The 15,659-nt window shown below is 33.7% G+C and overlaps 1 protein-coding gene across 12 annotated transcripts in view; it reads left to right on the top strand.

The window, feature by feature from the left end:
• The first annotated feature begins 1,693 nt into the window (after positions 1-1,693).
• Positions 1,694-15,659, top strand: part of LOC126701710 (probable LRR receptor-like serine/threonine-protein kinase At1g53430) — a 60,158-nt gene continuing 46,192 nt past the window's right edge. For 3 of the 12 annotated variants that reach the window (XM_050400035.1, XM_050400034.1, XM_050400029.1), the window contains exon 1: positions 1,701-1,893. Coding sequence is in view for 7 of the 12 variants with exons in the window: in XM_050400023.1 (XP_050255980.1) it covers positions 2,082-2,208; positions 4,090-4,261; positions 8,059-8,130; positions 8,676-8,744; positions 8,854-8,925; positions 9,009-9,080; positions 9,739-9,810; positions 9,894-9,965; positions 10,074-10,145; positions 10,244-10,315; positions 10,419-10,490; positions 11,677-11,745; positions 11,886-11,954; positions 12,130-12,192; positions 12,360-12,398; positions 12,495-12,544; positions 12,659-13,020; positions 13,184-13,382; positions 13,461-13,595; positions 15,165-15,283; positions 15,415-15,625 (2,260 nt within the window). In the remaining 5 variants the exon portion in view is untranslated. Of the gene's footprint in view, positions 2,209-4,089; positions 4,262-8,058; positions 8,131-8,675; positions 8,745-8,853; positions 8,926-9,008; positions 9,081-9,738; positions 9,811-9,893; positions 9,966-10,073; positions 10,146-10,243; positions 10,316-10,418; positions 10,491-11,676; positions 11,746-11,885; positions 11,955-12,129; positions 12,193-12,359; positions 12,399-12,494; positions 12,545-12,658; positions 13,021-13,183; positions 13,383-13,460; positions 13,596-15,164; positions 15,284-15,414; positions 15,626-15,659 lie in introns of all 12 variants that reach the window. The other 9 variants (XM_050400024.1, XM_050400020.1, XM_050400023.1 and 6 more) reach the window with 8 other exon arrangements.

Here is a 15,659-nt window from a genome sequence, read left to right as displayed (position 1 = left end):
AAAAAACGTAAAAACACATAAATTCAAATCATGTTGAAGAACATGAATAAACAAGAACTTAAACCCATATTAAAAGAACACAAGCCCAGATCACAAGAAAATGGTACTCAAAAGATTTTCTTTTCCAACATTTCTCATATCACAAATTCAACTAAATACATAGAATTTCATCCCAACCATATCTCTAAAACCAGTAAATCAAAACCCAACCAAATCAACAACAAAACAACATATCACCGATTAGACCAACAAAACCCAACCTCTATGCTTCATAAATTCCATCCAAAATCATCAAACTACAAACCACAAATCTTAACAAACCCCAGAGGTAGATCTACGTTTGAAATTGATTTTTTTTTAAATCCAAAAAACGTAAATGTTGCTCATCGTTTTCTTTGCATCAAGACCTCATGGCTTCCATGATCAAAACCTCAAATATCAAGACCCCCATATATGCTGATATGCTCATCGTTGGTTAAGGGAGAAGCCTAAGAGGTAGACCCACAACCCAAATCACCCAATCAATCGCCTATCAACAGCTGGGATCAGGCTTGAGAGAGGAAAAGAGCCAGGGTGAGGTAGAGAGAGGTTTGAGAGCCACTGCCTGAGGCTTTGCCGTAGGGACCAACCACCACCTTAACTGATCTAGGCTTCACAACATCACAGCACACCCACCGATCTAGGCTTCACAACAACACAACACCACCGAATCCTTATTCCCGTTGTTGTCGAATCGCCGACACGACAACTCTTACGTAAATGAAGTGTCCAATTGACACGTGACTATTAAAATAATAATAATAAAATTTATTTAACATTTTAAAATACCACATCAAAATATAAATTATTAAAAAAATTTAATTTCTTAATTTTAATTTAAATTGAAAATAAAAATTTGATTTGAATTAAAATTTTAATTTCTCAATTCTCATATTTTCTTGCATTTTATTTTTTCTGAACCAAACACAAAAATACAAAAGGTTTGGTTTTCTCTATCTCTATCTCACGATATCACTCTCTCAAGCAATCTGAACTTGAAGACGTTGTTGCGATCTAAACCCCTTCAAAAACTCTCTCCTTAATGAAGACAAAGATAACGAAGTCAATGAACCACTGCAGAAACGCTTCGACCACGGAATAAAATTCTGATCGTAACCTCCACCACCTCTACTTTCTCCACTTGACCATAGAGGCCTTGCCGATTTGTGAGTATCGAATGATTAGAGAGAGTGAGATCGTGAGATAGAGATAGAGAAAACCAAACCTTTTGTATTTTTGTGTTTGGTTTAGAAAAAATAAAATGCAAGAAAATATGAGAATTGAGAAATTAAAATTTTAATTCAAATCAAATTTTAATTTTCAATTTAAATTAAAATTAAGAAATTAATTTTTTTTTATAATTTATATGTTGATGTGGTATTTTAAAATGTTAAATAAATTTTATTATTATTATTTTAATAGTCACGTGACTATTTAATGTCTCAATTGAACACTTCATTTACGTAAGTGTTTTCTGTATGCTAACGTGTCAATCGGGCACTTCATTTACGTAGGAGTTTTCTGTAAGTGAGTTAATCGTAGAAATCAAAATAGAATTGATTTTTTTCGGCTTTTTTTGACCCGGCGGTGCTATTATGGATACTAATAGAAACTGAACCATTATTGAGGATTGGAAACAAGACAAGTCAAAGGCTTGCTGTCAGTGTGTACTACAGCCGACGCTTCCAAGATACAACGGGAGTTCGGTCAGAGACTATAAAAGTACAAAATCCTCCTGACTTTCCAGTCTTTTTCTGAAGTTCCTGATAGCTTCTTCTGCCGCTTCATTGTAAGATCGGCATACGAATTCCTTTGACCAACAGGTCCTCGAACCAACCTGTCCCCCCTTTCTTGGTAAGCGGTTTCTTTTCATTCATTCATTCATTGATTCAAGGTAGCTGTAGCTTGCTTCCAAGTCCAAGCGCTAGAGGTTTTGTTTTTTACCCAGGCGGTGCCTTTTCCTTTCTCTTTCCCTCCAGCCTCTATCTCTCTTCGATGTATTTATAGGTGTACCGTGGCAGTTTAAGTAGTAGTATTTTTATATGGGGAAAACGATGGGACTTGGGATTTCAGAATCCAAGGTTGTCTATGTTGTTGTTCTTGTCATTTTCGTTTTGAATTGCTTCACCCAGTTTGGAACGGACGCTCAAATTTTGCCACCAAAAGAAGGTATGTACTTTCCCATATAACACTATTAGTCTCTTAACTGAACAATTTGTTCTACTCTGCTTAAATCTTTTATGTTTTGCTGTTTTGTTTTCCGTGAATACAATTTCTTGGGAATTGTGTTTGATTTTCGACTCTTCTTCTTATGCCAATTACTTGCAAGACTTTTCTGTGATTTCTACTGGTAAAACAAATTAATCGAGTGAATTGCTCCTCGAATTTAATCGATTTGGACTTTAAATTTCTAGTGACTCAAAAATTCCATAGAAGGAAACTATTACGAAATTTTGGCATAAATGTTTCTGTTCTTTTCTTGAATTCTTGGATCACTAGAAATTTAAAATCCAAATAGATTAAATTCTTCTTCACTTTCAATGGATGGGCTCATCTCTTTCAAAAATTTTATGCCCTTAGAAGTGAGAACCAAAAAATGTTAATTATCAGCTATATGTCTATTGAATGAGATATGATCCTGGTCCCTATTACTGCTGCAACTTTTTTTTTTAATAATTTTTTTTAAGTCATTATGTAACCATTAATATAACCATTCACATCTACTTTTTGTGTAATTCTACTTACACAATCGATTTTACAAAATTTTTACAAACTATTGTTGTAACTAACTAATAATCACTTATTAATAACTTTTAAAAAAATATTATAAAATAGTTTGTAACTTTAACATTTTCTCTACTTTTATTATAAAAATAATGTTAAATATTAAAAATAGTATGTGTCTATCGTATTACTTTTAATTTATTTAAATTAGTATAACTTGAACTTGGCATCAATTAATTTGATTTTTGTTGACTTGACTCGATTTTGTTTGACGGGTATTAATTCCTTGTTTTCTCATTTATATTTTTTAACAAATGTAAGCTGTTTTTAATTTTCTTGCAATAAGAATCTGCTTGACAATATAGCTTGATGTTCCAACCACTATTTTGACTATCATGCCCAACACGTATATCTTTTGGTCAGACCAGGAATTAAAAAAAAAATGTTATTCAATTTAGTTTTTGACAACGTGATATGCTAATATGTCAAAGATTCGTTTGATTATTAAGCATGTTGGAATTGAAATCTGAAATGACACTAATTATTAGCTTAGTCTATAGAGAAGTTCTAGGACCACAATTTTTTCCACTTCCAATTTATATGGCAAATAATGATAGACTGCTTCACTTTTACTTAGACTTGCCATTCACTATTGACCACTTAAGATAGTTGTGAGAAAGGATGTAAGAAAGGGTGTTACTATGTACATTTCATGTGGGTTTATTAAATAAAAAGAAACAATTACAATGTACCCACTCTTGTTTGATTCTATTACAATTTAGCATACAAACTTTTAATTATTACACAAACTTTCTCCTTTCAGAAATTGTAAATTTGGACAGAATCCCAATCAAAATGTAGCAATTCACTATATAAATTAAATTGTAATATGGTCAAACTATAAATTATGAATTGAAATTTACTCAAATAAAAATATGGTGTTTTAACTTTTACAAGAGTTAGATAAAAAAGAGGATAATACTTGGATTCTTTCTTTACTTTGGGACCCAGTGGATTACTTTCTTTTGGGACCCAGTGATATGCATGCATTCACAAATACGGATGTGATTATTGAAGTATATGCACAGACATTAGTTATCTAATTACTCACTTGTCATATTGCTTCTTAGAAAACTGTGCTACATAATATATGTTTTTTTTTTTTTTTTTTTTTTTTTTTTCAATAAGATGATAATAACAACTTTTTTGGCCTTTTTGTTTCCTTTTTCACTTGGATGTTCTCTAATTTGTTTTTTAATATTTTTTTCCATAACTTCCTTAATATGTATATAAATGCATATTACTAATTGACTTTGTATCTAACAGTGAAAGCTCTTGAAGCAATAAACTCAAAATTAAAAAACCTAAATTGGAAGATCAATGAAAATTTCTGCAGTACGAAGGGAAATTTCAAAAGAGACATTTCAGAAGACACGCTAAGCAATGTCACATGCAACTGTTCTCTTAGTGGAGGCACTGTTTGCAGCATCACACACATGTATGAGCTTTGTTTTTCTTTCACATTCTCCATATTTTTCTTGATAATAATGCACATAAAATGTTTACAGATATTTATTTATGCAGTTCATTTATAGCTAGATTCTAGAAAATAGTTTGCAAATATTTTAGCTTGATGCTTTACTATTGATATAATAATAGTAGTTGCTGACAAAAAATGGTAGGTTACACACAACTTGGCCTTTAATTATCAATAATATTGCCTTTGGTATGAGATCATGAGGTCTTCTCTCCCCCTCACCAACCTCTCACCCTCCACTACCACCACAAACCTCTATACCATCTTCACAAATATTAGAGAACAAACTGCTGTTTGCTAGAGGGGGAACAACACTAATGTGATCAGGCCAAAGCGGATATTGAGAGAATTATGTTGATTGAGGAAATTAGTTGGTGACAAAAATCTCAACTACTATGTTTGAAGGAAGGGGTAAAAATACAAAGTTCTTTAATAGACTTGCAAGCTCTCATCGCCACAACAACATCATAGGGCAATTAGTGGTGGATAAGGGGAGATCACTAATTAGGATACCATCAAAGAGAAGATAGTGGATTTTTATAAGACTATTTATTCGGAGTCTAGAGTTCGTAGGCCTTTGTTGGATGGGATGATTTTTTTTTTTTTTTTACTGTTTTGGAAGACGATGTGTGTAGCTAGCTGGATAGATGTTTTATAGAGGATGAGGTGTTTGAGGTAGTATCCAATATGAATGAGGATAAAGCTCCAGTCCTGCTAGGTTCACGATGGCTTTTTCCCAATTCTGTTGGGGTATTATGAAGGGAGATATTATGAAGGTATTTCATTATCTCCATGCTCATGGTAATTTTGAAAAATGTCTCAATGTTACCTTCATTACTCTCATCCCAAAAAAACTTGGGTCAGTGGAGACTGAGGATTTCTGGCCGATTTGTCTGATTATTGGGTTTATAAGATCTTGACAATGGTTTTGGCCATTAGGCTTGATAAAGTGGTGCTTGGGCCTCAAAATGCTTTTGTCAAAAAGCGACAGATTTTGAATTCACTGTTGATTGCCAATAAATGCTTAGATAGCCACCTTAAATCAGGATTACCGAGAGTATTGTGCAGCAGACTTGGAGAAAGTGTATGATCATGTGCATTGGAATTTCTTGTTGTATATGCTTAGACGGTGTGGGTTTGGTGCTTAATGGAGGTAGTGGATATTCTCGTGTATTTCCACGGTTCCATTTTTGGTGCTTGTGAATGGTAGTCAGGGTGGATTCTTTGATAGTTCATGGGGATTGAGATAGGGAGACCCTTTATCCCCTCACTTGTTTGTTATTGTTATGCCCTTAGCCAGATGTTTGAGAGGGCTAGGATTGGCAACTTTGTTTCAGGTTTCTTGGTGGGCGGAAGTGCCTGGAAATGTTTAGAGATTTCTCATCTCCTCTTTGCAGAGAGTACTTTGATTTTTTGTGGAGCGGATCTAGAGCAAATTTGGCATTTGAAACTAGTTTTTGTTAGTTTCAGATTATTTTAGGTTTGAAGATAAATTTTGGGAAATCTAAATTGGTTCCAGTTGGTGATGCTCTCAATGTAGAAGCATTGGCTGGTATTTTTAGATGCAAAGTAGCTAAGCTACCTATGACCTATTTGGGTCTTTCCTTATTCGCTACTTTACGGCAAAAGAACTTTGGATTGGAATGTTGGAGAAAATGGAGTGGCGATTGGTTGGGTGGAAAAGATTATATCTTTCTTAGGGGGTTGTATAACTTTAATAAAGAGCACCTTTTCTAGCTTGCCTACCTTCTAATTATCTCTGTTTCCTATCCTGGTGAATATTGCTAGACGTATTGAATAATTACAAAGGGATTTTGTGTGTATAGGATTAGGAGATGAGTTTAAGTATCACTTGGTAAAGTAGAAGACTATTTGTGTACTAGTTCAAAATGGGGGATTGGGTGTTCGGGATTTGGTTTTATTTAACAAGTCTTTGTTGGGGAAATGATTGTGGAGATGGCTATGGAAAGGAATGCCTTGTGGAGAAGGTTAATTGATACTAAATATGGTAGCATGTTGGGTTGGTGTTCTCATAGGGTGTAGGGCCCTATAGGGTTGGTTTGTGAAATTATATCAAGAAGGGGTGGGATGATTTTTATCCTTGTATCATCTTTAAGATGGGGGATGGTTCTTCTATTAGATTTTGGCATGACTTTGTTGTGAGGGACATCCTTTGGAGAATATTTTCTCAAAGCTTTTCAATAGTGCTAGTAACAAGGAAGCTTCAATGGCTGAGTTACTGTTGTCTTCCGGGGCACTTTCCATTGGAATATTAGTTTTATTCAGCTGGTTCAAGATTGGGAGTTAGAATCAGTTGCCTCTTTTGTGGACCTTACATATGCAGGTTCTTTGAGAAGGAATGGGGTGAATAAAATGTGCTAGAAATTTTCTCCTCATGGTGTTTTTAACATTCTCCTTATTATAAACCTTTACAACCTCTAATCACCTATTCTTTTGAAACTTTTTGTGAAAACCAAAGGTGCCTACAAAGGTCAGTTTCTTTATTTGGACAACAATGTTAGGGAAAATTTTAACTGTTGATAATTTAAGGAGGCAAAAACTGGTGGTGATGGATTGGTATTGCATATGTAAGAGTAACAGGTGGACTAGGGATCACTTCCTTCTTCATTGCCAGTAGCTCAAGAGTCATGGAAAATGGTGTGATCCCTTTCTGGGGTTCATTGGGTCATGCCACATAGTGTTGTGGAACTTATAGCGAGTTGGTCAGGCAAGTTTAATAGACTCATAATTGCTTTGGAGCATGATCCCTCTTTGTCTTATGTGGGTCATATAGAGCGAAAGGAATAAACGTACTTTTGAAGGGGATGAAGATCAATTCATGAGTTGAAGCTCTTTTTCTTTCGGACTTTGTTTGAATGGGCAAATGCTTCGGGTGTTGTTACTTTCGTTTCTCTTCCTGATATGCTTGATATTTGTACTTTCATTACTGTTTAGTGTTTTTTTTTTCTTTGTTGCCTCGTAGCATACTGCCTGTGTGCCTTTTTCTTTTTCTTTTTTTCCTTATACTTTTTTCAATGAAGTTTATTACTTAGCAAAATATACACACACACACACATATATATATATATATTATGAAGTGGAGCCTATGTATTAAGAGATGGAAAAAAATTGGATTACCTAGTACTTGAGCCTGTATATATACTTGTTGCACATAAAATACACCATCACGCAACTGGATGGCAAAAACTTATTTTGATGGGAAATTTCTGGACTGAACTGATGCAGTGCATCCTAGCTACCTGACTTATTTATTCTAGTACTTGAGCTTTAGTAACAATTAACAGGCTTGTACTAGTTGTAACAAAGGTTATTTAGGATAAGCTAGGGGCCTAATTAGTTACATAGGAGTCTATTTATTTGCACATGGGCCAGGAGCCTATGGCTTTAAACTAGCTAATAACATTGATCCTTATCTAACTATAAATAGGCAAGCAAGTGTAATCTGTATTTGGTTTAGATAATCCAATACAAGTGTAAACCAAGAAGTATTTTCCAAGAGTGTATCTATTGAAGAGTTGAAACACCCCTAGCCTACTTTAAGCAACTTAATCTTTCCTTTGTCCCTCCAACGAAGTTCCTAATCTCACCCACCATCATAAAGCTTCAATAGATTTAAATTAAATTTGAAAAGTTAATTAAACTAGTGGTCTCTGTATATGCTGATTCTTATTGCATTTAGTTTCTTATTCTCTCTATCTCAATTATTTTTATGCGTTTTTCTTTATTTGCTATGACAGTCAGCTGAAGCGTCTTAATCTAAGCGGAGTTCTACCAGCTGATTTTGGAAATCTTACTAATCTGCAAGAACTGTAAGAGAAACATTCGTGTTTTTCTGCATTTAAGAAGTTAATTAACCTCATCATATTATCATTTTTGCTGAATTTTCCATAGAGATTTTTTTATTATGAAGAGTAGTTATTGAGGTGTCCGCACATTCTTCATTTATTCTGTTCACTACCATATTTCTCATAGGGTTTTAGTTGGCTTTCTTAGAACTTGTAAAAATTAAGAGCATTACTTGTTATTAAATTAATGATGATATGGCTAACTACCATTAAAACAACAGAAACATTTAATTTCTATTGGATACTTAAAAACCAGCTAAGCGTATATTATTCTACTAGACAGGTTCGTAAATTATGATATGCCAACCATATTGTATTAACCATGAAAAATACTTCTATGTTTTCTGAGTGGATATTCACATTAATACAATCATTAAGGATCTTGGTAAGCCTTTTCCAAACAATCTGTAGTCCATTTTATATAAATTTTGACTTCATCAAAGATTGGCCTTTTTGTCTTATGACCTCGAAATTGAGAAAGACCAAATGAATTTTCTTTCATTTAACAGTGATCTCACTTTCAACTACATCAATGGATCAATTCCTTCTAGTTTCTCTCGGCTCCCTCTTGTCATTCTGTAAGTTATTTTTTGCATTTGTATCTATGAGAGCCTTATTATTTTCCATATAGGTGTTGACCAAAGGGGTCAACAGGTTGGTCATTTCCTAACAATTGGTATTCTGCAGGTCCCTTTCAGGAAACCGATTAAGTGGTGAAATTCCTAATGGAATTGGTGAGATTGGTTCACTTGAGGAGCTGTAAGTCTTGACATAGATTTTATTGCTTAATTAAAAGAAGAATGGTGTACAACCTGGATTACAGTTTAAGTTGCAATTTATAGGGTTTTGGAAGCTAATCAACTTGATGGACATCTCCCTGAAAACCTAGGAAATTTGAGCAACTTGAAGAGACTGTAAGACTTTTGCCTTTATTTTCCATTTTAATTTCTTCTTTGTATTTATTTTTTCTGTTTCTTTTTTTTTTTTCTTTCCTCTCCCTGGGAAATAATATTTCACTAATAATGCATTCTGGTTTAAAAAGCTGCAGTATCTTTTCTGCAAAAAAAGTGTTTGATAATTCATAATGGGCAACGAAAACACACTGAGTAGAACCATAGAAGATAATTGCTAAATATGATGAGCTAATTCATTGATTTTAACAATATCCAGGGGTTTGTAATCTTTCCTTACATTTCTATTAACTCTACCAGTTTTTAACTTTTCTTCAGTTTGATACAATTGTATGATTTTTAGGATGCAAATGCATTTTTTCAAGATAAATTCCTCAAACGAGCTGTTATTCATGTTCATGCAAAAGTATATCTCATTTGGATACTAGTATTTTTTTGTGTCTTCTCTGAGTTCAATGAAACTGAAGATTGTATTGGTCATTCATTTTGGATATTTCAAGTTTGAACTCATAGCTGTATGGATGGCTATCTTGCTTTTGATGTCATTGTGACTATGCCTTACACAGAGTATCTATATCAGCACCTTGTTTTATAGGTTTCCACAATAATTTGCTGCCTTGCCTCATGGAAATGCATGACCGAATATTTCTTTATCTTGCAGTGTTCTTAGTGCAAACAATTTTACGGGCACAATACCAGAAACGTTTGGAAAATTAACGAACTTAACTGAGTTGTAAGTAATTCAATTTGACATGATTAGTTGGACATATAGCTTTTAGAATACCAAAATTCCTAAACTTGAGATACTGCCTGCAGTAGGATAGATGGGACTGCAATATCAGGGAAGATACCTGGTTTTATTGGGAACTGGAGAAAACTTGATAGACTGTAAGTATTGTACTTTATTAATTTTATCTGCCATTTTTTTCCTCTTGGAGTTTTGACTTCAAAACCTTTTTTTTTTTGGTTATCTAAGGAAATATTAATCACTTGCAGTTATATGCAAGGCACGTTCATGGAGGGCCCCATCCCTAGCACCATATCCCTGTTGTCAAATTTAACTGAGCTGTGAGTGCATGCTCCTTAGGCGGTCTTATACATTGGTACAAAATGTGAAATGTACGAAGATGGCACAAATGATTTTTATAATCTTTCATGTTTGTCAGGATGATATCTGATTTGAAAGGATTTAGTATTGGATTTCCTAATTTGAAGGATTTGAAAAAGTTAGAATATTTGTAAGTTATATTTTTTACTTGTTTTCTTGCAACAAATAATCCTATGTAATTAACTTTTCAGTTTTGTTAACTTTCTGATTTTTGTCTTATTCTTGTGCCTCAGGGTTCTAAGAAATTGCTTAATCACTGATTCAATCCCAAGTTACATCAGAGGCTTAGAATCTTTGGAGCGATTGTAAGTTTCTTAAAATGGGTATACTCATAGAGACGTTTTACTTGGGAATTTCTTTTTCTATATCTAGTTTGATTTCTTTTTTATGTCCTGGCTTCTGTTATTATGAGACATCTTATATGGTTTACTCTAACAAGTGTTATGAAGTGACTTGAGATGAACAAAATGGAGTTTCAATTTGTTGTTCAAGTTGTTATTGATTGTCAACACTATCGTTCATTATTTTGAGATGATTGACTGCTGCCAACATATAAACTTCGAGATTTTTATTCAATGAAAGAGAGGTCGGACGGCATATGGATATCTGACATAGGTTCAATTCTATCAATAGGGAATTGAACACTTTTTTCCGTACTTATAGGGAAACCAAACACATAAAGGAATAAAGCATCACATTATTTCTAATATCTGCCTACTAATTAATCGACCAAACTTAGTGATATTTATCCTCTTTCCAGATAGAGGTTGGTTTGGGATTAACTTCTTGTTGATGTAATATGAGGGATTAAGCATGTTGAGATTACTCTTTCTTCTTCTTCAATCACCCCCCCCCCCTCCCACCCTCAGTCCTTTTGTTCTTAGAGAAAGGAAAAAGGGTTGCTTGATTTATTTGCAATTATTTTGTTTGCTATTTTTAGCAAGAAAGTTTCTTATTCTCATAAAGAGGAATAATGTAACTGAAATTGAAATCGTTCTCTCTTTTAAAACTAGGCTAACTTTACCACAATTTATCTATTTCATTCTTTATTCTCTCTCTCTCTCTCTCATTGAACTTTTCTTTCCAATATTTTTGCTTCTTGTTTCTCATTATGTTATCCATGGATAGAATATTTTATTTTGAGGACTTCCAAGATACTAGATGGACTTGTGGTGATCCAGTGGCAATTGAATAATTTCAATTCAATAAATTCTACTGTTTATGCATTTTATTTTGAAATTTGCCTATTGCCTATATGTCACTGAATGAATGGTAATTTTTCTCAACATTTAATGGGAAAGAAGTGTAATATTTACTACTAAACTTTGTGCTGATGGCTTTATTTCTGCTAGAAACTGCATTTTGAAGTATCAAATTTTGCCTGAATATTATAGTACAACAAAATGAAATATAAATCTTGTTTAATGAATTGAATTCCATTTTCTGTAATTTATATATTTTTGATAATATGAAAATTTTATTTTCTTGTAGAGACCTGAGCTTCAATAATTTGAGTGGTCCAATTCCAGACACATTTTGGAATCCAGAGCTAAATTACATGTATGGCACAGAGAAAAAATTAGTTCAATTACGCAATGTTTTATGTTTAATTTATTTCTCAAATTGTCCCTGTTTGGATCCTTCACTGTGACTACTCATTTGGCAGGAAAAGACATGACACAAACATTTTATGGATGTAGGTACTTAACCAACAACTCATTAAGTGGAGAAGTGCCAAAATGGGTATTGGAGCACACAAAAAGTTATTGGTAGGTCTAATTTAAGTCCAGAATCTTTATTTCATTAGGCTCTAAATTTGTCAATGCACTTGTTTTTAATTGTGAGATCTTGTGTGAGTCATGTGTTTGAACTGTGAGCTTTTTGAATTCTCATTCTTTCCCAGTTAAGAATTTTTTCATAATGTCATGATGAAATGTATTGCAGGGATATATCTTACAACAATTTTTCAGGGTTACCTCAGATTAATTGTGAGACACGGTCACATGTGTAAGTTTCTTCTGTATTAATCACTTTTGTAGTCAAAGCTTTTCCTAAAAAGGATGGAAAAAAAAATCACTATTAATCCCTCTTATTTCAATGCTAAGTAAAATGTAAAAATGACTAACATATTCATTGTCTTGTATTGCCAACAATGTATCTTTATTATGAAACAGGAATTTGGTTTCCAGTTATTCATCTGTGGAGAGCAACCCGTAAGTTTTTTAACTTCCTAAGACACATTTACTTTGCCTGCTCAAAATGCATCAAAACAAAATTATTTGATTGGACCTAAACTTTTCAAATTCTAGAATTCCTTGGTGCTTGAAGAAGGGCCTTCCCTGTTCGAAAAAACCAAAACGTAAGTAAAGATACATATTAGATTGTGCTTTTATGAACTTTAATAGTTTACTATTGAAGTTATTTTTGACACTAATGGAACTATTGTATCACACATTTACTCTTATATCTGCAGATTACTCCTTGTTTATTAATTGTGGAGGAGAAATAGAAAAATTTGAGGGGAATGAATATGAACCGGACATAAATCCAGATGGGCGATCACAATTTAGTTCTATTTCTGAAGAATGGGGTTATAGCAGCACAGGGGTCTTCATGGACAAGGACTCTACTCCATACCGTGCACAGAATACATTTTCTCTGAATGTGACTGGTATCTATGAGACAGCTCGAGTTGCCCCTTTATCACTTAGGTACTATGGCCTTTGCTTGCGAAAGGGAAGCTACAAAGTAAAGCTCCACTTTGCTGAAATAATGTTCTCTAATGACCAGACATTTAGCAGCCTGGGGAGGCGCATATTTAATGTCTCAATTCAAGTGAGTTGACGGAGGATTTTCATGATTAAAATATAGCTTGTTATATGATACCTTCCAAGATTTTCTTGTTTTGAAAAGAGAAAGGATGTTCATCTTCCCGCTGGAGCTTGCAAAGTTTTAATTTGACATTTCCTTTTCCTTTTTAATTTTTATTTTTATCCAGGGAAAGTTGGAGTTGAAGGACTTCAACATTGTGGAGGAAGCTCAAGGTGTTGGTATACCCATCATTAAGGAATTTGATGATGTTCTTGTAAGTGGTAGCACTCTGGAGATTCATTTTTACTGGGCAGGGAAAGGAACTACTTCCATTCCTGTCAAAGGTGTCTATGGACCTCTTATATCTGCCATTGAAGTGACACCAAGTAAGTTTTTCCTGCAATTTAGGATTTCTACCTTTTTTGTCATTAACTTGCATGTACGTAATTCCTCTCCTTTTATAGACTTTGATGTTGGCGGCGGCCTATCGGCTGGAGCTATTGTTGGCATTGTACTTGCATCATGTGTGATCCTTGTATTGATTTTGGTGTTTCTTCGGATGAAGGGTTACCTAGGGAAGAAAGACCTTGAAGATAAAGGTAAGATCAATCACATTTCTTTTTACTAAAAAAAAGATGTGGAGAAAGTACCGTCTAGGGACTTTTTGATGGTTAGAAATTGCAAGTTGGAAATAGAATAACAAGATGTGTCTATGCTTTTTTTTTTTTTTTGGTCATTAGCAGTTCATGGTCATTAATTACTCTTTCACTCATACATGCACTCACATATACACTACATAGATAAATGCCCCGGGATCTTTTTCTGTAGCTTTGGCATTCAAGCCAATCCACCACCTACTCTCTCTCTCTCTCTCCACACACACCAAAATACTAGATCTAGTGCCATAACAGATTTGACTCCTTGAAACACTGTTTCTATATAAGAATGATAAATCATATATCAAACAATTGTATTGGAAAAATTGGGTACTATCATATAGCTTTGCTTCAGCTAAGTTCACGAGTTGAGGATAAGCAGACTCAAACCAATAGCATCCGCCACATGGTAAATTGCTACCACTCAAGCCCCCGACTAATTCTACCATAGAGGCCAATGATAGACAATAACTGCCCCCAAACACAACTTACAACTTTCATCATATTGTGCTCTCCAAAGAGACTCTTCTCAAAATCTCAAAAAATGGTGTTGAGTTGGAATCCCATTTTAACTAAGGATTCTTGTGGTTCTAGAGGATCCAGTTACAGGAAAAAATCAAAGAACACTTTGCTCCTTAAAGGTATTATTGGCTAATAGAAGGTTCAACTCTTTTAGCAATGCAGAAGTGCAACACTAGGCATAGGCATTGTACTGTGCAATGATTAATTTACTGTGGGATCCTCATTCTCATTTCAACTTATATTTGGTATTGCCTATTCACAACTATTAAGTATTTTTTGATATTATACATCAAGAAGATGATGCAATATCAACACTTGGCAAAGATTCATAATCAACTGTATTTTGGTTTAATCGATCTTTAACAGTCCGATAGAAAGAGATAGTGAACCTTCTTTTTTATGGATGTGTGTTTTTCTATGTTCTTAACACTGTTTACCTTGTAGAAATACATTTTATCATAGCAAAAGTATTGTTTTCATTCAAAAGTTTTCTTCAAGTTTGTTTTTGGTCCCTAATCTATTTAAAACATTACACATTATGTCTTTCCATCCACTCTTGTTATTATCATATTTGTCTAACTAGGTGGTACTATTTTTAGCATTAGAGAATTTGAGATGTTTGACCTTGGTCATTACATTTAAACCAAAAAAAAAAAAAAAAAAAAAAGGAAAAGGACACAAACACAAGGTGAACATGTGGTGCGTAACTATTGGTTAAACGCATCGTATAAAAAATATTTTTAAAGAGGAAAAGGTAATTTTATTCAGTAGTTAAGGGACAAAAAATAAATCTTCTTGAAATTTAAGGTTGAATGTGTAACGTTTCAATAGTTTAGGGACAAAAAAATAACTTATTAAAGTTTATGGGTGAAAAACAAACTTCATGCAAACTTTTGTGATGAAAACAATATGTTTGCCTTTTATCATCTATACTTTCTGTTATTCTCTCTCTCTCTCGGAAATTTTCTAACTTCTTTTATCTTCTTACAGAACTACGTGGTCTAGATTTACAAACAGGTTATTTTACTTTAAGACATATTAAAGCTGCCACTAGGAACTTTGACCCTACAAGTAAGATAGGTGAAGGAGGCTTTGGCCCAGTTTACAAGGTAATTATGGATTATTGATATTTATTATTGGCAGGTGTTAATACTAGCAACATTTTGGCCATGTCACTGGTGTGAGTACTAATGCAAGATAGTAAAAATATGAATATGAAATTGCTTTTCTTGTTTCTTAGGGTGTACTATCAGATGGTGCTTTAATTGCTGTTAAGCAGCTATCCTCCAAATCGAAGCAAGGGAACCGTGAATTTGTTACTGAGATAGGCATGATATCTGCATTGCAACATCCAAATCTTGTGAGGCTTTATGGATGTTGTATTGAAGGAAACCAGTTGTTACTAATATATGAATACATGGAAAACAATAGTCTTGCCCGTGCACTTTTTGGTAAGTCCTTCACTAACATCCACCTTTTTTATAT

Source organism: Quercus robur, chromosome 10 (genome assembly GCF_932294415.1).
Source record: "Quercus robur chromosome 10, dhQueRobu3.1, whole genome shotgun sequence".
Classification (NCBI taxonomy): Eukaryota; Viridiplantae; Streptophyta; class Magnoliopsida; order Fagales; family Fagaceae; genus Quercus; species Quercus robur.
The sequence above is the reverse complement of the archived record's forward strand: the minus strand, read 5'-3'. Positions and strand labels throughout refer to the sequence as shown.